Genomic DNA, 24,632 nt, shown 5'->3' with positions numbered 1-24,632 from the left:
TGTTAACTGATGATTTATGTTGTGACCATAAAAAACAGATTAGCATGCTAGAAAACTCTTCTGAAAGAGTTAAAGGTTCAAGCTGCCTCCTGTGTAAGTTTTAATTGTTAGTGTTTGCAGCTTGAACACCTTCAAGTCAATAGTAATTTAACTTTCTGATAGAAACAGTCAACAGATGGAAGATCAAAGTTTATTTTCTTTTACTACCAGCATACAAAAAAAACATATTGCACATCAAACAACCAAAACAAAAATAAAAATACTCTACTAAGGACTAACATATGTAGTTTATACAGAATAAACTTTCTGGAAATTGATCTTTTCAGTAGTTCAGGTTATGTCTTAATGGACATGACTAATTCAGCTTAGTGTTAACTAAAGCTATGTTTGATTTTTAAATACTGTACAGTTTAATAAATAAACCAAACAAAGCCTCAATGTAGAACAGTCACTGCCAATGTCACCCAGAATCCCTGCAGATTATGAGAATTTTACAAATGTATTCCAGTGGTCTGCAGATTTTTTCCTCTACATACAGCATTTAAAAAACATGTATTAAAACAGACCAGTTTCCAGACTAAACTAATGGAGAAATTACATTTCAGTGCAAAATATTTTAGACTGCATTTCTTTCTAGTATTCCTCAGGTGAAGAAGTGGTTGCATATTATTAAAAATGTAACAAAAGCAGCTAATGCTTTCATAAAGAGTATTATGTTAGGGATCCCCCTCACATCTTTGCCATATTTTGAAAACAAAATAACATTTCCTATAGCCAGCAATTTTGTTTATTTAAATGTTACATATACTATCTCAAGGCACATCTGATGATATATTTATAACACAGTAGGTGTCAAAGTATGTTTAACATATGATTTCTTCAGGATCCCTCCCCTTTCTGTATTCCAAAATGGAGGAACTGAAAGTGCGGTGTCAAGACTGGCGATCCATATTCTATCTTTGGCAAGCTTATACAAGCACTATTTTAAATGTAATGTAAAAGAACTGTAAACTAGGAACTTCAGTTTATGAAACACCATTCAGGACTGCTTCTTCCTGATTATTTCCATCCTCTTGAACGTTAACTTTCTTTTCATCAGGACTGTGCTGTAGTTTAGAAGGCTCATCCCCAGAAGTTGTCACAGGACCATTCACAGCCTTTTCAGAAGGGCTGTTTTCATCAATCGCATCTTTTGCCTTGCAAAAACAGAAACAGGATAGTATTAAAAATTCTGTAGAAATATACAGTGTCATCTAAATATCCCCCTGGCTAAACACAGCGACTTTGCAGTAGGGGATACCTCTTGCCTGTCTGTGCCAGTACCCTGTGATTTATAGCATCCTATTACTTACCCTGTCATTTACAGGATACTGCTGTGTCAGACGCTTCCGAGGAAGTCATGCCAAGGTAACCCTGAGACACCCAGCGTACCCGCAATGTTCTATTTCACAATTTCAATTTGTCTAAGCCAATGAAGAAGAGTTGCATTTTACACCCTTTCAAAGTCTACAGTAAGATTAAATGGATCTTTGTTATTTTGCTAAACTCATACGTAACTTGTGGCAGTAAGTTCAGTGTTACTTTAGAAGTAAAGGAATTACGCTTTATGCAGTTCTGAATATTTTCTATGACATGTAATGCCACTCTCATCGTTTAAGGAGAACAGATCTCAAATCTACATGAATTCTTTCTAAAATAGTTTGTACCAGTCACTAAATGTGCTACCCTAGTAACCTTTATTTAAAACATCAGTTCTCAAGACTCATCCATGGATAATTTTCACATTATGTAATGCTCCATTACCGAGTGCAGTATTTTACACTGTGTAAAGACTTAATTGGAGCATTACACTGGTCACTGCAGCCTGCAGTGACAGCCTACGAGTCAGTTCTGTTCACTCTGCACCATTTTTGCTTTCAGCCATTTATTCTTTAAACTCAAATGCATTTCTAGTCAAACAAGGGTGATTAAGTGAAGCATTCCTTTACTGTTTTGCTGCAAGGGAAGAGGGGAAAAAATACATAAAGTCTTCTTACCGTTTCTTTCTTGGTTTTGGCTAGTGTCTCCTTTGGAGGGTTTCTCTGTCTACTCTGAGATTCAGCTCGTGATATATAATCAGCTACTGTTACTGTTCAAGGAAAAAAATTACAGTGATGCTCACATCAGAAGTCTAGTTTAGCATTAAGCTTCCTACGTCTTTTTTGTGCAAGTTACAGCATAACTGGGAGACATCTCACAAAAGGCCTTCACACTTGCAGGTATCAACTACATAGCAAGGATCAATTTGTTCTGTTAAACAGAATTTTTACCAACATCATGATCTGAAAGTGGAATCTTACAATTAATAGCAATTTGGGTCCAATTGTAAATTGTATTGGAAAATAAGGGCTTTCTGTACTAGGTTTGAAGAGATCAGGCTGCAGGCTGTTTGAACTAGAGACAGTCATTGGGGTTTTACTTATCTTTAGTAAAGAATTTCACACTAATAAAATGAAGGTAAGTTAAAATATGAGAAGAATTGGGGGGGAGGTTCAGAGTATGGTGTTACAATAAAGCAGCATTCAAGTCTTTGTTACTTCATGAAGTAACTGGCAAGAGAACTCACCCTCCTCCTGGTATTCAAAAAGCAATCCGCACAGTTAACTCTGCCTTGCGGTGGGTGGATAATTGTGGTGTCTGCAGAGACACTTGAAGTGGCTCCGTGTGAGCGAGCCCGGGCTCCATGGCGGGACAGCCATGTTTCACTGCTACAGCTACACTTACTGGATGCGGGCCAGGGGGGTTCTGACCTCTCTTCTTCTGACCACCTCAGCATCTGTCCTTGGAGCCTGGTTCTGTCTTATCCCACTCTCTTGCAACCACACCAACTGAGAGTCAATTCTATCTTTAGAATACGCAATACTACAAATTTAAATAGACACTTGTATCTTTGATGAGCTAAAGCACATTAGAGTTTGCAAGCATTATCTACTGAACAGTACAGTCGAATTGCATTTAGTGTATCATGCATTCAGGTGAACTATTTTCTTGTATTTAGGAATGACTGTGCATGAAAGCTACATCTGCAATAGGAAGCACGAAGTATGAATTTTCTGTTACAGTAACTGGGTCCTTGCACAATGGTCAAGTGAGTTTCTGCACAAGGAGAATTAATTCTTTAAAAAGGAGGTTCTGTATCCAACTCCTAACAAAAAGATGAAGTATGTTTTACGCACTCAGTGTAAGACACCAGTTCGTAATATTCATAGATGTAGTAGGAACCCAAAACATACAGCAATGTAAATAAAATAATACAACTAAATGACTGAAGTATGCTGTTAGCATGGGGGGGAGGCGGGGAGTTCCTTCTGGCGTAGTTTTGTTCATTATACACGTTAAGTATTTATGCAGAGATTAAATTCTTAGAGCATTTTTCACAAAGTGTAACTACCAATGCTCTTACTGTTGTAGTTAAACATATTTATTATGCAAACTGAAAATGGCAGCTTGCACAGAAGACATCAAAACGACAAAAAATAAGAAATCGGGTTTGGGCAGTTTTGTTGTAAATTTAAGTATTCTGAGAATGAAAGAGAAATAGCCTACCTAACATCTCTTGGTGCTGCTGGCTGAAATTAGTTTCTGAATTAAATGGTAATATGCATTTTTACTTTTTTTAGGAGGGTGAGTGTTTTTTTCTTCCCCCAAATTTTAGCATAATGCCACAACTTTTTTCTTCTTAATCCAATGTTGTATGAGCACCACAAATAAGGGAGACAAGTACGAGTGAAATTTTGAACCTGTCAATCTAGAAGACCTTCTGTTACTACCTTATGCCATGTACATACAAGCATTTTCTAAATAGGGCATTATATTGAAAATTAGATAGTTCACCTTTAACATTTCAAGTGTTAGTACACACAAAAGAAATGCAACAAGCCACAACAACAAAAAATTGGAAACATGCAATTTCATTTCAATTCCTCCTCCTTCCCACCCTCAATTTGTAGATGACTTACAAATATTCACAAAAGCTGAGGACTGACAGCAGCAGTCTGACACGGGCATGGGGGTGGCAGGTGCCGCGTGAGCTCCCTCACAGGGCGCTGCCAGGGCACCCACATCCTGCCATTCCAACTCTGGGCTTCTCAGCCAGTGCTGAAAAGGTTGTGTCACATTCAGTGCAAGTGCACGGGTGCAGGGCAGCGCGGATCATGAACCCTCGTGTTTGTCTTGATCCTGGACCACTGAACTCAACAGCAGCTTGGCTATTGACTTCAATGAGAACTGGATCAGAAGCGTAACTTGTATGTCCAAGCAAAAGTTAGACATTATGAATTAGTTTCATTAGGCAGATTAAGAACTTTTATAAGTTCTCCTAGGAGAAGAAATGTCTCTCATCTTTATCTAGTAGTCTTATTAGTTATTGAGTAACCTTTTTATATTATGCAGCTATATGTAAAACAGCAGACACAACATTCTCTCATGCTTTTGACCTGAGATTACCCACAGCTCCACTCGAATTACCTGGCTGTCTATCTTCTGCCTGACCCCTGAAGCGACGCCTGCGGCTACGATTGCGTCGCTGGGGTTTTTTGTCACTATCATCTGCAATTGCAAAGTTTACCATGAACTATTTCTGATGATAAAATAAGTAACTTCTTCAGCAGTTTCAGCATGGGGCATTTAAAATTGCTTCTGTTAAAGAGACAGGCTAAGTAAGACAGGCTGAAAGAAAAACATAGCTTTATACTGAAAGCATACACAATAACGCAAAAGCTAGACTTTACTTTTTGCTCTTAGCTCATTAAAACATTTAGGCATAATATGCTTAATGACCTCAGAGTTCATTTATTAAATGAGTAACCATATGTCAAATTTTAGCCACATAACCCACAAAAGGGCTTTCCTTCTACATTAGTAAGCAACAGATTACATTCTCGTCCCAGTGAGTATCAACAAAATTTACTGAGGGAAAGTACTTAAGCAGAAGCTGGGTAGAGACAAATTAGCAGCTACTTAAGTAGCTTTCCTACACTGAGACCAAAGTTACCAAGGACAAAACAGAACACTGATCCAACAGTACTATTTCTATGAAAACAGCAGTACTAACGGGAAACAAGTTAAGTCTTTGGTGTCTCCGTCAAACAGTTTTTTACAAAAGAGGCATATGAAAATACTAGTGGAGCTCAGTAAACAGAAGACTTCATGGCTGAGCCATGGAGGCAGTCTTTCTTTAATCAGACAACAACTTTTAACAGAACGATTCGCCACTAACAGAAATGAACAAGTGTTTCACTACACTTACAAGGACAACACACTGTTTCTTAGCTCATTCTGGGACTATCATCCAACTGTTTACATACCTAAACCATTCTCATTAACAGAAGCTGTATCAGACTCTGTCATTCCATCCATAAGAACAGCATCTTCATCGGTCCTTCGCCGGCGTGACCTCCTGCGGCGGTTACTACTGTGGTGAGATTCACTAGCATCGGTATCCACAGTCTGGTCTGACTCTGTGTTATCAAGCAAGCTGTAAGGGTTGCTGTCCGGGTCTTTAAGCACTAAACAAACAAGAAGTTTCCATTTAAGATACCGTAGTTACATGTAATTTAATCTTCAGGCTGACTTGTATCTGTCTTTCAATGTTTCAAAACACAACGCAACCTTACAAAAAGGTGCAACACACAATACTACAGTATTTATGGTTTCAGACTGGTTCCTCTGTGACCCTAATGCAACAGCAAGTATTCCGAGGCACCACAACAGGCACTTGTATTATTTCATCACAAAGATTTCCAAGGTGACATTTAAAGAACTTTTACTCAAAACTGCCAAATGTGTAAAACACACCTTTCACTTCATAGCAACATGGTACTTTTATTGCTACTGAAGCGTTATGAATTAGCACCTGCAAGTTCTGACAAAGTGTAACATGACTTCCATTCTGTGAATTCTTCTCTCATTCTGTACCTAAACATAAGCCTAGCTTAGAAAGCAGACGTAAGTAACATGCCAAGGGTTGATAAACTCTGATAGTATCATCATTATGTGTGTGCAGTAGAGGAAGGAAAGGGAGATCACTGTGGGCAGAAGATGAATAAAAATCTAACAACATAGCGCATGACAAGAAACCATCACACAACTCCATAGTATGTGGGGACTTCAGTAATGTAAAAAATGAGTATTTTTAAATAGTTGGTTATACAGAAAGTTGCCAAGAACAAAGACTAAATTCAAAGTAAGTTTGAAACACAGTACCAGAGCTAATGGATGACTTGCCACCACGAGGTCCACCACGCCCACGACCTCCAGATACACTACGTCCTCGTCCTCCAGGACGTCGCCTATTGTCACGCTGGTGTCTGCTTTCTCTGTCATCTTCTCCTGCCAAGGACCAGTCACTAAGTTCATCTTTTCTCTCAGATTCTGTTTCAGAGGGATTAGAGAGCTCAGAGTTTGTACCTTGTACAAGAAGGAAAAGAAAATTGGAAATGAGTATGAAATTTAGGGTGATATTCTGATTTCACATCCTCACAGAAGTCTTCCAACCAGCATGGCTGGTTATATATGCTATTTGTATATATATACACACATACAATTTATTAATATGTATTTAAGAAAGCATAGATGTATGTATAATTTTACATTAAATATGCCCACGCACATACAGAATAGACCTAACTTTCTAGGATTTTCAACCTAGGTTTGTTTGTAGTAACACGTGAAGTAAGAGCTCAAAGATTACCAGAGCTGCAATTTATGTACACAGATAAATCAAGGATTAAACCGTATTTCCTCTCTTTGTGTATACACTGCAGGCATTTGGTGCAGTTTCTAGGCAACTTCTCTGAAATTCCCAAGGACAACTTTGCCACCTTATAGCTGATGGCTGTTGCTAAGCAACCTCTCCTGGCTGTTGTAATGCTGCCTGCACCATTTAACTGTTTGTATTAAACAGCGTCCATAATATCCCACCATCTCAGAGTTAACCGAACTCACAGCTTTTTACTACTGGAAAATTCAACACCTACTATTTATTTTAGACATCCAGGAACTCTCCCTACTGACCATTCTGGAGTAAAGATATTTAGACCCATATGGCTCTAATGTACAATTCCTGCCATTTTGGGGTGGGGTGTGAATGATTTCCAAAGTAAAGCATGTGTGTGTATAAAAGAAACTGTACAACCTTCATTAGAATTTAGTCAAACAATTCACTGGGAAATAGCAAAAAGCAAAGCCACAAACATTAGCATTATCATCAAAATCAACGTGACCAACACGGCACCACCCTGGACACTACAGTCAGTGACAGACTCAAATCCAGAAGAACGTGTCTGATTTTGTAACAGAAGCAAGCTACATGTACATGATGAAGAGTAAGTCACTGAACGGAATATATAATTTTTCGTTCCTCATTTACTGCAGCACCTACGTTTCTTGAAATACGTCTATATTGAAATGCAGGCTGTCTCCATGTGGGGAGCTGCTGCTGAATGAAGAGGGGATGTGCACACCTCTAGGGAACTGAACTGCAGTTCCTTGTTAATTTAAAAATGCATCAGAATCCCCTACCACATCTTAAACAAACCCAGTTAGTTCCCGACCAAATTAATAAAAAGAAGATTTTGTGCCATCTCCATTTTAAATTATTCTGGTTTACTTTTGAAAAATACATTCATAAGATGGCCACCATCACAGACAAGCGTTATTCCTCCTCCTCAACCAAAACACATAATGCTAATTTCAGATATTTTTTTTTTAAAAACTTGTGTCTCCTGTAGAGTATCTGTATCTGTAGCACTTTCTCCTTCCCAGCTTTATATGGTATAGGTACTACTGTCGAAGGACTGCTTCAAATCATAGTTCAGTTTACTCACTTTTTTGCTCAATTTAAAACTGAACTTCAATGAGAATGTGGCTCTAACTAGGTATTTTGAGCCATGTAAAAAATAAAATTACAATTCTAAATTTTCAGCCCTACCTTCACTCAACTACACTGAATACAAGGGAATCTAGAGACAGTTACAGACTCAAAACCATCCTGAGGACTCACTCAACAGATGCTCAAGAAAACTCACCGTAACCAGATGTGTAATTGGGGCCTCTGCGACCTCTCCCTCTTCCACTATAGGATCTGGAACCTTGCACTGAGGAGAGGGTGCTCTCGTCAGTGGTATAACCCTTCTCTTTTTCAGGAACTCTAGCAGACGAAGGCCTGAAACCCATACCAATCTGACGCAACTGCTCATCAATCTGGAGCCTTTCCAGTCTTAGCTGTTCTACCTCCTACAAAAAAGGAAACAAATTTTCTGATAAAGAAATGTTCTTTCCCCTCACAAAATACCATCGCCCATCCAGTCACCTTAGAAACTAGCACTCCTGTAGGTGAGTTAACACCACCTCGAAGGTGACCGCAAGTAACGGAATTCCAGTATGACTTCTGCGGTCGCCAAGTATTGGAAGAAATCTAAACCCTTTCTCTCAAATCACCACGCAGAAATTGTAAGCCTACGACGACTTTTCTTAAGAAAGCTTCACCACACAGTCTCCAGTCAAATTTTTAAAAAAGCAAACTGACAAAGTAACACGATTCAAATTCATTCATTATTCCTGTTAAGTCAACACCACAACTCCATACAAAGCCAACTAATCTAAATGGATAATTGTTCTAATACTACATTATATTAGTGTGTTACTATTAGAAATTCCATCCTACCCCAACAGGATAACAGCACACTAACACAGACAAAAGAATTGCATGTTACTTCCCAAATGCCACTTAAACCAGTGTTCTTCACAGTCCAATCCTTTCAATACCAGCAGTCGAAGTGACAATGATAGTGTATTTAAAGGCCTGCATAATACATATGGGCGAGGGATGGCTTCAAGGCACCAAACCTTAAATCCTGATATACAGAGGAACAGTTTATCAACTGCAAATCCCACCAAAGTTGTTGCTTAAAAATTCTGCTCCTTCAACCAAAGCTTCCTCTACCGATTCTTTCTTCTGAAATACACTTACCTTTAGATACGCGATGTGGTATTCTAAAAGAACTTGGACATTTCCAATGCTTTCTTTAGTACCAACAAATACAAACGGTACCATTCCCTACAGAAACAAAACATAAAACGTTATTTTCAGGAAGAAAGATCTGTTTAAATTACAGAAGTGAGCTGAACAGGCAGAGATGATATCCGGGTCTTGGGCTGCAAAGGCACGCTAGAAATAGCTCAGACTGGGGCAAGGGTAGAGGCTTGTACGTCAAGTACCGAAGGCTGCCCGGCTCCCCCAGCAGCCTGCTCTGGCAGGTGGGGTAACCTGACACACAGTGTTCATGTCCCTCACGCAACGCAGCTGCCGCGTGTGTTTATCACAGTCGGTGTACAAAAGCATCCATAGTTTACCAGGAAGTGTCCAGTGGTCAATTAAACCAGCTTTACAAGATGAAGCACCATTCGAAGATCTGATCTTACGTTCTCGTATATTTAGAATATGTGGACACCATTAACACTATCAATCCCAAATTTAGTTATGCTGCTAAAGTACGTGGAAGATTTAAAAAAAAAAAAAAAAGAAAGGTTTTGCTTCAGCAGCAAAAAAACACTTTCTCTAATTGTTTAATATAAAATTTAATGCAAGATGTCAGTCTGAAAAAACCTTTACAATAATTTTCTCTGTATTCACAGAAAAGTTACATAACTGGCTTCATTAAATAATCCACAAGCATCTATCCTAGAAAACTACCCACATCCCAGACGCCATGTTTTTGTAACACGGACATCAGCACCATTACAGGTTAGCTAAAAAAAAAACCCACAGAAAAGTGCAGAGGCCACGAAGGCTGCATTTATAAACTGTGTAACGATGCAGAGATGAAACAGCAATCCCCTTCTGATGCAGTAAGGTAATGCTTTTAACTCATTTGAGCCATTCTCTAGAAACTCTCACTTTCTGCATATACTTTCCAACATGTTCTTTGTTAAAAGGTTCCACATGACTGGTTTTGAAAACAAAAACCTAATCATAAGAAGAAAGAACAAAGTACTTACATCTTCACGGGGCAGTTTATTTTCATTATCTCCTTCAATTCTCACCCTGACGACTCCAGACTTGTCTACAATCTCCTGAATCACTTTTCCATTTTTTCCAATAACTTTTCCTTCAGAGGGCAAGAATGGTTAATTTTGCACCCACATGCGAAGTATTTTAATGGGTTTCTTGATATTTTAAATTATGCATAACATAATCGTAACAACTACCTGACTCTCCTTTACCATTCGCTTTGCTTCTAAGTTTTCTCCTACTTCAGAGGTACAAAAAAACCCCCACAGAAAACCCCACACTGTGTCACAAGAGGTGAAAACTTCTCAAATTAAACCATCTGTGTACATATCTATATATATGTATGCATAGAATAACAAGCATCGATGAAGATCACCACTACATAACATTCAAATAATCAGACTAAAATGCACAAAAGTTCTGCAAATGTCTATTTTAAATCTATGTATCAAAATTACTTGGACCCCCTGACTTCACATGCACCCCCACCTCATTCAATCTTTCCTGATATTTTGTCAGGCCTATATAATATACTTTTGTTGGGAGCATCTTAAAAAAACAAAGCTAAAAACTACACCACTGTTTTCTGAAAATTAACTTTGCCTTTACAACAAACTTGAGTAGTACCCATGCTTCCCATATTACCTTTAAAATACTGAAATCAGGCACGGGACCAAAACCAAAAGGTTCTCTAGAACTTTTATGTTTAGATCTCAAAAAAGTGACTCCTCTGCTGCCTTATTAAAAAATTTTAGCTCTTCCTTATACTATAGCTATGCAGAAACGTTTCTTCAAGCCAGCTACAGATACGTGCCACTTATTTTAAAATTATGATTAAAGGAAGGTAGAGCCTCTGAAAAAAGGCTATAACAACCAAAAGCATGTGACAGAGTACTCCATAAGGAACATTCTTTAAAGCAGATACTAAACATGATACAAAGTACAAAAAGCATTAAAAATGGTTTCCTTTCCTCAACAGTTCAAATAGCTCAGCAGGTCTTTTCTGTGTATTTTTTGTCTTAGAAAAATGTTACAGCTATCATTCTGTATGCTTACAATTTCATTTTGCACAGCAATCCTCTTTCTACTACTAAAGTAAACCACACTCGCTGTACCATTAAACGTTTTTCTATGGACAATGGTAAGCCAGTATTTGGGAAAGTCCTCAGTCCTGAGGAGCTCCAGTACCTGAAACTGGCAATTCAGTAGATGGCACTCTCCTCTCTTGGCACAGAAAGCAGTGCCCTGGGCATAGTGTGGTAACTTCAATTTGAGTCATTAATGATCATTAAACTTCTTAACTTGGGTGTCTTGTAGCTAAATATACATATGCTTACATAAATGACTGTAAGTGATCTGGGCAAGATGCCTGCCTTTGACATAAATTGGTATTGTAATCATTTAAAAGCAGCATTTTCAGGTAAATGCATTACTGTGACTAGTACAAGGATTCTTAATTCTTATTATATGTGGGTATATTCACATTAGCACACGCTACCCAAAGCCCCCCAAAACCTCAATTTGTAAAACATCAGATTTAGCAGATTTCCTTGGTTCAACTAGGTTTGTTGAATCAAAAAAAAGTCGGTAATCAAACTTTTTTCACTGTTAAAATACTGACAAAGTTATCATGCAGCAATAATACATGTAATTTTTTAATAATTCCCTGATACCTACAGCTTTAAAAGATTAATCACTTTCTACTTAAATGGAGAAATCAAATATTGTGCTAGCATCTAAATCTTCTTTGCAGTGTCAGGCTGATTAGGCTCCCTTTCCCCAAGTTTTCAAGTTTTAGCAGTATTACATACCAACAAGATTTCTGGGAACTTGAATAAAATCCTCCACAAATTCCAAGTAACTTCTAGCCTTTTTTACTGCATCAGCAGTCTGGAAATGAATTAAAAAAAAAAGTTTATTTGTGAATAAGTTAAAAATAAAACCTTGTAACAACAGCTGCAAGTCTTCCAAACATGAAACATTTTCAAAAACAGAGGGACAGAGACAGGATTGATCGACTTTTGAACTAAATGTTGAAGGAGTAATGGAGTACAATGCTCACAGACAAAATTCAGCAGCAAAGCAAAGCATCAGTAATGACCAAAACAACTTCTTCTATGTCATTTCAAGACATTATAAAACATTATCTGCAACTTATGACAAGTAAACCCCAGACAAAGTATCTTACAGATGTATCTTGAAGCATTTTCTGGTAGACACTAATTAGGAAAAAACAGCTAATTTTATTCTTTCCCTCCAAAATCAACACACAGCTTTCAAATCTAGAGTCCATTTATTAAAATAATAATAATAATAATAAAAATCAACGTAACTTATCACAAAGATTCTGTACTGAAAAGAAAAAGTCTGTCAGAAGTCCTACCAACATTCATAGGAACTTGAGCTTACAAGACCTACTACGTTAAAAACAGACTTTGGATCATGTACCTCATTTCACCGGACTTCACAGTGAACGAGGAGGTAACGGCAAGCCATCATTTAACCTCTGCACTTTCCTCTAAACTGCTGTGGAAGCACCCAGTTTTTCTCCACATAAACTTGCTACTGTCAGTATTGTCAGCAATATAAACTTAGTTTACAGTTTTTAATGTAATTTTTTAACATGTAGTCTGCCATTACACTACCCAGAGGACCACATATGGAAAAATGGCCAAGGAAAAAATAAATTTTAGACTGGTTTGTCTCTTGACAGTAAAGATAATGTCACCTGATAAAGACACTTCCAAGGCTGAAGGACAACCACTCCACGGAGCTTTACAGGCTCACTGCAAGCAGTTTTACAGCCTTTTCCATATGACAGGTGTACTGATTTTTCACAACAGCCTAAATGTAACAGGCATTAGACACTCTCCCCTCTGTGAGGTTTCTGTTCTCTTACTCAATATTCAAGAGAACAACAACATCGGTCACAGAACCTTTCCTGCGAGAGATCCGTTTTTGCATACAAGTCTTAATACAAAGTACTGTTTGCAAATACACATTAAACCTCAACAAATAAACACTACCAAAGTATCAAAAGTATCTACTCCAGGTGTGTGCATGCTGACAAGGCTTGCCCACCACACAACTCTCATCTTCAGGACAGTGACTTGCTGCAGAAAGGCTGGGAGGCTACATCCAGAGCACAGTGCAGCAGAACTTGGCAGTGCTCAAGGCAACGGGGGAGTCAAAGGAGTAACAGCACTGCAGGAAGGTGTAGGAGCCTACAGACACAGCACACCAAGCCTGTGTAGAACTGGCTACAAGTAGGAAGCTTTCAGTTTTTCTCTACAATGATTTTTCTACTTCTGTTTCTCTCCTGTCTTATGCCTGACAGGAAACTATGCCTGAATAACTAACACCTTCAGATAAACCCTCTCATGCAACTACAAGCAAAATTACACTAGTGCAACCTGAACTCCACAGCCCATGCTAAATTGGTGTACTGCACTATGGAATCTGTCCTAATTGTGTCACCTCTTCATTACAAATAAATTACAGCCAAGGCACTCTCCTTCGAGGATGCTGATTTCTGGCCGCAGTTCATCTACAACATTTTCCAAGACGGGACAGCATCACTGGTTAGTGGGGAGAACTCCTACAAATACTCTCTTACAGCTTTATCATTTAATGTTAAATAACTGACAGTTAATTGAGGCTATACAGATGCTGAAACAAGAAACAAAGCTTCAAATTAGCAACAGCAGAAGTGGAGAATTAAGGAATGACTATCAGCATCTAGTCAGTAATGACAGCTTTTGAGCATAGTCTCCATTTTACACGAACACCTCAGCCCTTCCATCTGTCACTTTTTAGGCAACACTTGAAATAAGGGTACCACCAGCTCCTGCATCTTTCAACCATATCAGGGAAGCCCTAGGAGAACAAAAAATTTATAAACCTCCACTTCTGGCAGAGGTCAAAATGATAGCCAGAGAACCATGGGCAAACTGGATTTCAAGATAATGAAGCAATCCATCCAGCATGGAAAACAGATGACCAGGAAGTTGTTGCAGGGAGCAGAGGTTATGCAAAGCAACTGCTAAAATGATACAAATGCCAACACACGTTAGCAATTTTTCACCTTCAGTGAACGCTACAAATAGGACAACTACAGAGTTCAAAATGCCCCGTGCTAGAGGTATGTTTTATCAATTCTTTCCCAAGTAAAGATGAAGGAATAGTGATCACTTTCACAGAAATGGAGTCAGGATGAAAAAAATAAGCAACTGCCAGGAACTGGAGCTCTCCAGTGCACCCGTAGGCATATCAACACTGCCACAAGCACTCAGAACCTTTACGCAAGTACAACCTGTATGACTCATTCACACCTCAACATGAGAGAGCACACAAAGCTGATCTGGACAATATATTCTCAGTTCCTCACAGTCAGGAAGTCTGAAGAGGAAAAAAAAAAATTTCACTCTTTCTCTAGAAGCGTGCACATGAATTAAAGACCTTAAAGGATTCCAGTTACTATCTTTCTAACTGCGAATTTCCCATACTCTGGTTACTTCACACAGTATGCCATACAATCAAAACACATCTATGTTACAACAGTCTTTCAGAGAAATCTTAAATGCAGGATAATTTTCCAAATTCAGCACTCACTGTACCTACCACTTTTGCAGCAGGAGAGTTCTAAATGAGTGTGAAACAAGACTGTATAGCTGCAGATTTTAGGGAAAATGTTTTGTAACAGTCACTAACAGAGATCTAGTGGCTACACACTCTGGGAGTGCACTCCTATCACAAACGGTGGATCTGTCTCAGGAGTCTCACACCAGTTTCGGAGACAAGGTTTCAAAAGCCTCTCCAAAGTCCTGGTAGCTCTTTTGGACCTTCCCAAACAGAAAAAAGAAAACCACCTGTGGGACACATTTGAAAAGCCTTATCCCCATGCAGAAAAAAGACAAAACCCTCCCAGGTCACAGCAGGGAACATGCTTCCACCATTGTGATACAAGTTGGGGTTTTTTTTCCCCCACAAAAATAAAACACTTATTAGATCAGTTTCATTTGACTAGAAGACTAATCAAAGTTCCAAGGGGAAAAATAGTTTTCTTGTTTTCTCCAAAGAGAAAACAAGTAACAGTCTCCTGAAAAAGCCTGATAGATAGGATCTTGCTGTCCTTCTATCCAAAACTTTCCAATACTCTAAATTTTAATCTCCCTGTTCCTTCCCTCAAAGATTCTGGCCCTGAGCAACACTGAACTTTCAATTTTACGCAAAACATTAGGTACAGGAGACCCTCAAACCCTGATACAATGTCAAGGACACTGGATCACTAGTCCCACACATCTCAGCCCATGCACCCAGCCATTAGGCCCAAGCTGCTTGCCAGCTGCAGCTTAAAAGAGGCAGAAAGAGCATACAAGTATACCCAGATGATGAAGCCATTGTCATGTGAAGTACTTAGGTTGCCTGGTTTCTTTAGAAGCAGCTATCTCTTCTAGGAAGGACAAGGCTGGATCTGTCTAACGGTGTTTTTATTTAGGGGGCATCTGGTATTTATAATCGTTGCTATGCACTACTGTAAGAGGCTGGTGACAGTCATAACCTTTCCACAAGTTTCAGCATCACATCATTCACATTAAAGAGACTGAAACTGGAATACACCAGACATTCTACTGCGTTCAAACTTGGCTGATTCTTCTTCATGAACTGTGTGATATGATTTACTGGTAGTACTAGATCAAAACAATCTGTTGCCACCTTGAAACCCTAGTAGTGTTTAAGGTTTCCCAAAAAAAGGTCACAAAAATTCAGAGATACTGAAGAATACAGAAATTTGTCTTCCTCTCAGCAGTATCAACTTCCTCTGACCACTGGATCATAACCAGGTTCTACTCCTGCATGCACGGAGCATAATTAAGAGACCTCAAAATTCCCGAAACAGTAGACAATCAAGGATTTCTAAGTGTCAGACACTCGGGTGTTAGTGGCATCTGTAGAGCTGGTAACACGCGATAAAAAGCCTCAAGAAATGTCCTGACAGGGCCTTACTGACAGCGGCGACTTTGTCGCTACTCTTCTGCCTCCTGAATGGATCCTCGTTTTGGTGCAAAGACCAGCTACACTTCAAGGCACTTGGAAGGTTTAAAGCACATCAGGTCAGAGTCACACAAATGGAATTAACTTGGAGCAAGCCAGTATCATTTTGCCAAAGCCAGCATTACACTGCTGAAATAAGAGGAGTGAGAAGCTGCAGACAGAGACTTCAACAGATTTGGCTGAGTCAGAGCAGCAGACACTACACAAGAAACTACATATGAATTGGAAAGGGGGGGAGAAGAACCAACAAAAACAGCATATACAGTCTGAAGGAATAAAAAATCAGTATCTGTGATCAAGTAAAATAGCAGCAAAAAAATACTTCTCTCAGGTTGACCAAAACACACTGAATTACAGAATTCGCACACCAGCACATGGAGAATTAGGACAGAACACATCTTATGGAAGACACCACCACAATAAAGTCTCATATTCCAAATACATGTAAAATAAACTGCTACAGTGTGAACATGCATACAGACAGTCAGACAACTACTCAGCTATTTCCAGTTCTTAATTCTGGGTACAGCCCTTGCTACTCTAAAAGCAGATACAGAGTGAAATGCTCATCGTCCATACAAAGCTTCCCCTTACCTCTCCATAGATTCTGAAAGTACCAGTATCCTCCTCAAGTTCAATGGCGGTAACTCCTGGAACCTTTCTGGCTTGTTGTATGTTACTGCCATGTGTTCCTATAGCAAGTCCCATTAAATCTTCTCTGACTACAAATTCCTCATGAAATGCTGCAGCAAGCTGTTTTGTGCACTGAAGAAGAAACCAAGTAAGAATCATACACACGCACTCAATGGCACGTACAGTTATGTACTCAGTTTCAAGCAACAAGAATGACAAGCTATGGCTTACTTCTAAGTGTTTTGTAGCTTCTTCGTTTCTTGACATAAGCATAAGTTTGGTGCGAATGCTGCGCAAATGCATGTCACTCAGAATGTTCACTCTCTTCACTGTTGCTTCGCTGGCAGACTGCAGAAGTGAAGGAATATGAAGTTTTGTTTTTTAAGCAAATTCAAATTTGAAGGATAAATCGACAACTTAAACTAAATCATAAACATGATCTGAAATTTCTAGAACTTACATGGACATTATTCTTCCTCAAAACAAAGCATAAGAAGTTCAGCACCACTTCTGCAAACCACCAACTTTCTGTTCTCACTCACAGCATGTTTTCTGCTAAAGGTTTTGCTGCTGGATATACACCATTAACTCTTTCCCCTTGATGTTCCCCAGAAAAATTGAGTATCATTCTACCATATACACACTTGTCACTCACAAAATGGCAGAGCTAAGGACATAAGCAAGGAAAATACAATTCTGTATAAAGTGATGTTCAAGTGGGTAGTATCAAGTAAACAGAACTGTGAAGAGAAACTAATGCTGGAAAAAAATCTAAGGAATAAAAGGAAACAGTCACAGAAGAATCTAAGTGAACAATTCCTTAATGGCTCTGCTGAACTAGTGCAGTTCTTCATGTGGAAACCCAGCTGTACGTCAAAGTGCAGTTTAACAAATTGCAGGGTAAAATCTACTATCCAGAGCACAGTAAGCTAGAGTTAGCTTTATGCACGACAAAAATCACTGAAATGACAAGACTGAAAGCTGCTCCTAAATTTAGGCTGTATGTAGTGCAATACTTGTAGCCCCTCCAAAAGGCCTACAGCCAAAGATTACATTTAAACACATCTACTTTGATCAAATCTCCCATAATTTCCATAGCTTGAGAAGTTAAACCACTTTCCATACAAATACACAGCTGGTTATATACTTCCCATAAATAATATATTGAAAATTCCTGCAACATCTACATAGAAATAATTACTTACCAGTATTATTAGTTGAGCAGTCTCAGCATGATAAAAAATTCGACATGCTCCCACAGCTTTTTTGAAATCTTTATGTGCATTTTCATTAGCACACCTAAGGAAACAAAATTATTTATTTCAACAAGCTTCATCAAAACAGAACATGTCATATCATGATCAGAACCAAGAATGTTTCAGTAGTTTATGGTGACGACTATTCAGAAACTGAAAATTTCCCATTCTCCGTAATGTGTTTCCAGAGCTTATTTCTCTGTGGACCGTATGCCAGCATGGTTACTTGGCAGGTCTCAGTACCAGAAGCCCACTGAGTGCATCACCTGTACAAGCCTGAAGACAGACCTCAAGCTCCCATCTCAGAACTCCCTTTCTATCCCCACCCCACAAGCTCAGCAGGTGTTCCCGTCAGCAGTTTCTCAACCAGCTACTGCAGCCACAGGCCACCCTTAAAAGTTCTTCATGGACCTGTAAATTGGCCTCTAAAATTTAAGTGGGTCTTGTCCCGTCCAATTCCCCCCTGCCCAAATACAGTAAATGCCTAATTAAAGTGTGCAGAGCTACTCACGCATCTCTCAGATCTTCAGGAACGTCCACTGTGCACTTGAAAAAGGTGTTCTTTTTGACAGTTTTATTTTGATTCACAGGTCGCAGTCGTTCATAAGTGACAATTTCATTGTAAGTGGCATCACAAGCAGCATATTCAATGACATAAAACTATGGAAGAATTTTTTGGATTTTTTTATATGACTTCAGTAAGGAACAACAAAGACATAGTAACATTACCAGCATCACCAAGAAAGTATGAAATACGAACAGACTAAAAAATAAATCTGAGTTGATGTAATGCTACAATTCTAGACAAACGAACTCTGACATATCTCAGTACCCATCTGATACCTGAGTGGTCAGAGTACCGTAATTTCAGTCCCCCACAAAAGCATCTTTGACGAGATTTTTCTCATGCCCATCTCTCTCCAAATACCTACTTCAGGCCAGTTCAACTTCCAAATTTCAAAACTTTTACTGGAGCTCTAATGCTAAAAAATATACCATAGAGAAGCAAACATAACTCATTCCTCATTCATCACAGAAATATCTGCTTTGCAACAGTCAAAAAAAAAAAAAAGCAGAACTACTGATTCAACAGCAAACCACCTGTGAATCATGTAAAGATCAAAAGGAAAATAAAAATTCAATAATCAATCTTTTTGATATACACACTATCCCCAGTTTCGGAAGGCAAGAGAACTAAGAAGATTTAACAGCTACCAATAATCTCCTACACTTCTACCCAACACATGCAAGTCTAAAGAAGCTTGCGTGCACAATCTCTCCAAAGACTCGCTTTGTGTTGGGGATTCAGCCTTCTCCTATCCTCCCTTCCGTCTGTATGCAATTAGGAATGCAGCAGCACTTTCTCCTCTTCCTCCCTCAAAACTGGTATCTGTTTTGTCAACACCTGCCATTTATCAAGTATCAGGAAACAGTAAATCACTAAGGTTGTGACATACTTTTCCACATGCTATGTTCCAAGTTCAGGTTTTATGTTTGGCTTAGGGATCACCCTAATCACATAAAGCTGCTTTGAAACATATCACAAAACCATTTAAGTAATAGTAACGTAAAATAAATACTAAACAGACAACTAAATTTACGAGAACTACCACTACATACTTTAAAGCTATTTCTGGTTATCAGAACAATCACAAAGCTGACTATCACTAGACACAGGCGTTGTTTGTGAATTTCACATTTACTTTAAGGAAACAATTTGCATATGGAACCGTGTTACAGACTGTACAAAGAAGCCAAAAACTGAACTGTGGAGGTTTCCTCTTGGGGGGACAGTTCTGTAAAATAACTAGTTTGACAATGCTCTATGAAGACACCAGACATCTGATGATTTTAAAATTTAATTTAATTCTGAATTTAAGTTCAGAATTAGGAATTTTTTAATGACTTTTTGAAATCAGTAGCATAGCAAGGTAGCTGATAATAAAATTCCAAATTTCTGTAACATGTAAGAGAAGCAGATTAGCCCCAAATGACAAACTATCATTTAAATCAGTTTGTCTTCTTTTCTGCCATTTTCTTAACAAGCTGTTCATCCACAAGGATCAAGACACAGAATCTTCCTCCGGTAACTGTCTGCCACCACCTTGCCCTTAACAGAACTCAGTATCAGTTACTCTTTGTTGACAGTTTTTAAACTGTATCAGAAATGGGACAATTTTTTTCTCAACCCAGTTTCCTTCAGTTCTAGGAATCTAATACTGTAGAATCAAAACACAGGACTTTTCCTACTACAAAATTAAATGCTCTTGCTGTCATTTCACAAAATAAAGCTTTAATGAGACTGCATCAGACACTGCCATAACTCTCTATATACTTAAGTGTCTGAATCTACAAGTTACTTTGCAGCTGCAACTCTTAACAGTGAACGGTAAAATACAGACTTGATAGATGTAAAAGCAAACCAACCAGCGTCTCTCCACTACACTCAGTAGAAATATGTACACAAAGGAAAATCTAGAGCAACACACATCGATAGCTACAGCATGCTTGATTTATGGAGTCTGAACAGACTTTAACACAAGTGATGCATACCACTTAATTGCTTGGAGGACTATGTGCATGTGCAAGAACAGGACTTCTAACAAACCTACTTTGTGAATTGAACTTGGTGGTAAAAATTAACTACTAATAATGGAACTGACTGGCTCAGCCATAAAAACACAACCCTCAGCTCTGTCATACAGCATGGGTCATTCCAAAGCCACCTCAACTTACTGGTTTTGTATTTGTAGTACTTTATTCATAGCTCTTCCATCACAAAGACCTTTCATCTTTACTGTATTTAACCTAACAGCAATAAGTCAGTAGGTTTTAAAATAATTTACCTCTCCTTTCATCATTCGAACTTTTGCCAGCCACCAGCCACAAGGTTCTTGGTCATTGGCTCTAGAATAAACCTGAAAATCAAAGTAGAAAGAAACACTGAGAGCACACAGAGATATAATTCACTTGCCTGCATGTATAATGAAGAATAAACATCCCAACTTTTCTAATTTTCACTAGAATGGAACACATTCTACACAAAAATTATTACTGTATAAAGTACCTAGGTATGTGCTTCTTGCACAGATTTTTATTGTTCTGCACTACAAGGACCGTGAACAGATTTCCTTTACATATATTACTGACAATTCAACAGAAATTTCTGAAGGAAGATAAAACCTTGGTTCAATGCTTTGGGGCAAATCCTCACTAAATTCAAACGCTGTCTTCACACTGGAAGTTCACACAGAATTAACTCCACAATTTAGATTTTTGTTTTGTCCTTGGCTTACTTTATATACCTAGGACTACTGAAATAACCAAGTCATCATATGACTAAATATTCCATATTTAACAAACGCTATCAAGTTAATGCAAGATCAGATATAGAACAGAACACTCCTGAACTTTCACTTTCCTCATCTTCTGTAAGTTTCGTTTACTCCTTATACACTTCTGACAGGCCAAAGTCATTTGCATGCAGACTAAATAGGAAATTTTGCAACAACAAGGAGGCAGAAAATAATCCTTTACATTTAACCTCTTAAGCAAGCCAATAAATAGCACACATTTCAAATAAGAACAACCTAGAAAAATCCAGCACCTTATACTACATTGTTTCTTCTATTATTAGCCCAAAACTACAAATGTATTCAAAAGAAACTCATAATTTTTGGTTTTAAGGACAAGTAGCATAAAAAGCAGAAGTTAAACTAATGACTAAATTTCTAAATATGCTACAATGAGCTGGGAACAGAACATATATATTTTAATTTCCAGGTTTAATAAATAATTCTTAATTAACACTGTTTCTCTGTAAAACCATAGAATTCATGCAATTCCCTACCAGATTATACCAGGTATTTCACCTGGGTTAAAACTTGTTTTTTGAAGAGCTTTATTACCTCTTCACATCAAAACATTTCTAACAGTTACATTCCAGATCCAAAATTAAAATTACCTAGTTTTGTTTTTAATTCTGAAACATTCTCAAGCTATTCTGAATTTTAGATTTTGAGGAAGTTCCATTGGTAGTTCTGTGAAAAAACTGAAATTAAAGTTTCACTGAAAGCCTAATAAATCCATTATTAGAGACAGGCTCCATTTTAAATCTTCACTTTGGTATCCTACCTCAAATCATGACCACCACCTTGAACAGACAATCAGTTACGTATCAGTTTGTTAGGATAAACTCACCTCCACTTCATCTCCTTCACCAATTTCTTTCTTGATATCAGGGGGTGGTGGTAATCTGACTTCATTAAAGGGTACCTGGCGCTCCGGTTGCCAACTGAAAGTTGAAAAGACATCCCACATTATTTCTAGAATTTTCCTGTTGTTTTCTTACTAAACTCACTCTTCCCATATAATCAAGTCTGTTTCTTCATTGCTAGAAACCAAACCTTATAAGCAAAGGAAGAAAATAATCCTGTCAAGACAAAAACAGTATCTGGGAAGATACTTAATAATAAACCAATTTTTAAATTAACTGAAAAATTGTAACATAACTGGGTTCACTAAATGGCTTTCACGAAACCCAGTGAAAATTCTATTAAGATGATGTACTTATATCTCTACTGCTCGAGTCATAAAGCTTTCATATAGATGTAAGCTTATCGTTGCAGTTCAACATGGGGTTCATCCATTTCTTCACCTCATACTTAACATTTCAACTGCTTACCATCAATGTTTGAAGTATTCCAGGAAGATCCAACTCTGGTTGTTCACAAAACTTCACATTCCTACCCACAAACTTGTTAACACTCCCAACTAAGTGTCGGGCAAACAGATTCAGTTCAAAACACACCTTTATATCTGTCTATCAATACCAATTATTACTAGGCACACGAAATTAAAATTTTACCTTCTTGTACAGAAAAGCTACTTATTTTACTGCAGCTGGCTCTACAAAGCATTTCACTTACAGAAATGTATTTTACAAGGACTACTGGACAACTCACATCCTCTGCATTCTCCTGAAATTCCTCTTCCTTCTACTCTGTGAATGCCACAGAACACCACTGACTGTTCCTCACTCTTTTAATCAGAAACCCACTCGAAGACTCTACACAGCTTGAAATACAGGGAAAAAAACATCTCTCAAAAAACTTATCAACTTGGAAAACCTAAGGGACTTTGACAATATCTGTCAAATCATTCCAATGTCCATCATTTACGCCCATCTTAAAGTTCACATCAGGTACAGACAGGATCCAGAACTAACTTGTACCAGTAAGGATTACTTCAAGTGGTTTTTTTTTCCTCCTCACTTTCATACAGAGCAGCCTAAATTAGCAGAACAAGTCTCAGTGTTAATTAAGAGCAAAAGGCACTTCTTTAACTTTCTACAAGATGGGTACATTCCTATGTTTTCTCTGAAAAGACAGTTTACGCTGAAGTACCTCACTTAATAAAGATGTCAGGTATCCATACACAGTTTTGCTCCAGCCATTATTATACACATTATTTTTCTTTTAACTATAGTGGAACTTTCAGAAACAAGGAAAGACCCAAGAAGATTATGGATAGCTTTCGTTGAAATTGGAAGGTATTTTGGCCATAAGACATTATTTAAATCTCATTTGATTTCTGAGAAACAGTGAAAGAGGTTGACAAAAATCAATTGCAATTCAATTGCCCTGGCTGCAATATAATTGCCACTAAACTCAGGGTTTGGGTTTTTCCTTCCCATCCCCACCTTTGTAAAGTTACTGTTCTCATAGATGCAAAGGCAAACAGCATCTGAAGACAAAATGCGTTCCTAAATTATAAGGTATATAAAACCTCAGTTCAGAAAGTGTGAGCGTAATAATGACTACTGAACAATGGCAGCAAAAACACTGCAAACTCAAATGAGCTGCCTGAAGTTCCCTATTCAACTGCGCCTTGTAGATAAGGAATTTAGCAAAAAGGAGCTTACAGAAAGTTATAAACAGCCTATAATGACATGCTATGACTGAAGAGACCTTGTACCTTCAATAAAATCTGCTTGAAGTTGCAGCAGGTTATTTTTGGTTCCATCTCCAATCACCTAAAGGAACCTCATCCCCCAGAAATGGATGGGCCAATAATGAATTACCTAGTCAGCTGCAAGATGTTTTGTGTTTTTTTTAATAACAGTGGGAAAGGGCACAGAAAGCTCAGTTCTCAGAATAGGAGTTGTCAAAGTTTTAATGGCAAAAAGTCAAGAACTGGAGCATCTCACTGATGAAATACAAAACAAGATGTTTTAAGAAATGACTTGTGACTGGCTACAAATTACCTGCCAAGAGGATCTGGCAGAACTGACAGCTAACAGTCAGAAGGATTATCCCAAATATCTGGCACAAATTACAAAAAAGGGAGGTGCTTGCTTCTTCCAACAGAGAAGTCTGTCTTTCAACGTGGCTGCTTCAAACTCCAATGAGCCTCATGACATTGCACCTCAAGATCTCATTTTCTATCTTAAACAGTAAGACGTTTCCAGTTCCTGAGGCTTCTGTGTTCACTCTCTGCCTCCTCACCTCCAAAAAAAAAGTCTTTTAAAAGAATCAAGGATTATCTGCCCAGAGACTAATTATTGCTGTGGCCACAGAATTATCATTAGCAGTCTGCGCTAGGCCACTAACTTCGGGAACCTTACGATAGCTGTTAAC

The 24,632-nt window shown here is 38.2% G+C and overlaps 1 protein-coding gene across 6 annotated transcripts in view; it reads right to left on the bottom strand.

Annotated features, from left to right (window-relative positions):
* Positions 1–176: 176 nt before the first annotated feature.
* Positions 177–24,632, bottom strand: part of FXR1 (FMR1 autosomal homolog 1) — a 38,646-nt gene continuing 14,190 nt past the window's right edge. For 2 of the 6 annotated variants that reach the window (XM_080410067.1, XM_080410065.1), the window contains exons 3-17: positions 22,195–22,288; positions 20,841–20,912; positions 18,506–18,654; positions 17,944–18,037; positions 16,970–17,086; positions 16,700–16,870; positions 11,863–11,941; positions 10,039–10,148; positions 9,011–9,097; positions 8,067–8,274; positions 6,244–6,447; positions 5,346–5,546; positions 4,507–4,587; positions 2,037–2,128; positions 177–1,196 (exon numbers count right to left, since the gene is read on the bottom strand). In XM_080410067.1, the coding sequence (XP_080266193.1) occupies positions 1,026–1,196; positions 2,037–2,128; positions 4,507–4,587; positions 5,346–5,546; positions 6,244–6,447; positions 8,067–8,274; positions 9,011–9,097; positions 10,039–10,148; positions 11,863–11,941; positions 16,700–16,870; positions 16,970–17,086; positions 17,944–18,037; positions 18,506–18,654; positions 20,841–20,855 (1,779 nt within the window). In that variant the 5' untranslated portion in view covers positions 20,856–20,912; positions 22,195–22,288 and the 3' untranslated portion in view covers positions 177–1,025. Of the gene's footprint in view, positions 1,197–2,036; positions 2,129–3,907; positions 4,284–4,506; positions 4,588–5,345; positions 5,547–6,243; positions 6,448–8,066; positions 8,275–9,010; positions 9,098–10,038; positions 10,149–11,862; positions 11,942–16,699; positions 16,871–16,969; positions 17,087–17,943; positions 18,038–18,505; positions 18,655–20,840; positions 20,913–22,194; positions 22,289–24,632 lie in introns of those variants that run through there. The other 4 variants (XM_080410063.1, XM_080410066.1, XM_080410062.1 and 1 more) reach the window with 3 other exon arrangements.

Source organism: Falco punctatus (assembly GCF_963210335.1).
Source record: "Falco punctatus genome assembly, chromosome: 13".
NCBI lineage: Eukaryota > Metazoa > Chordata > Aves > Falconiformes > Falconidae > Falco > Falco punctatus.
The sequence above is the reverse complement of the archived record's forward strand: the minus strand, read 5'-3'. Positions and strand labels throughout refer to the sequence as shown.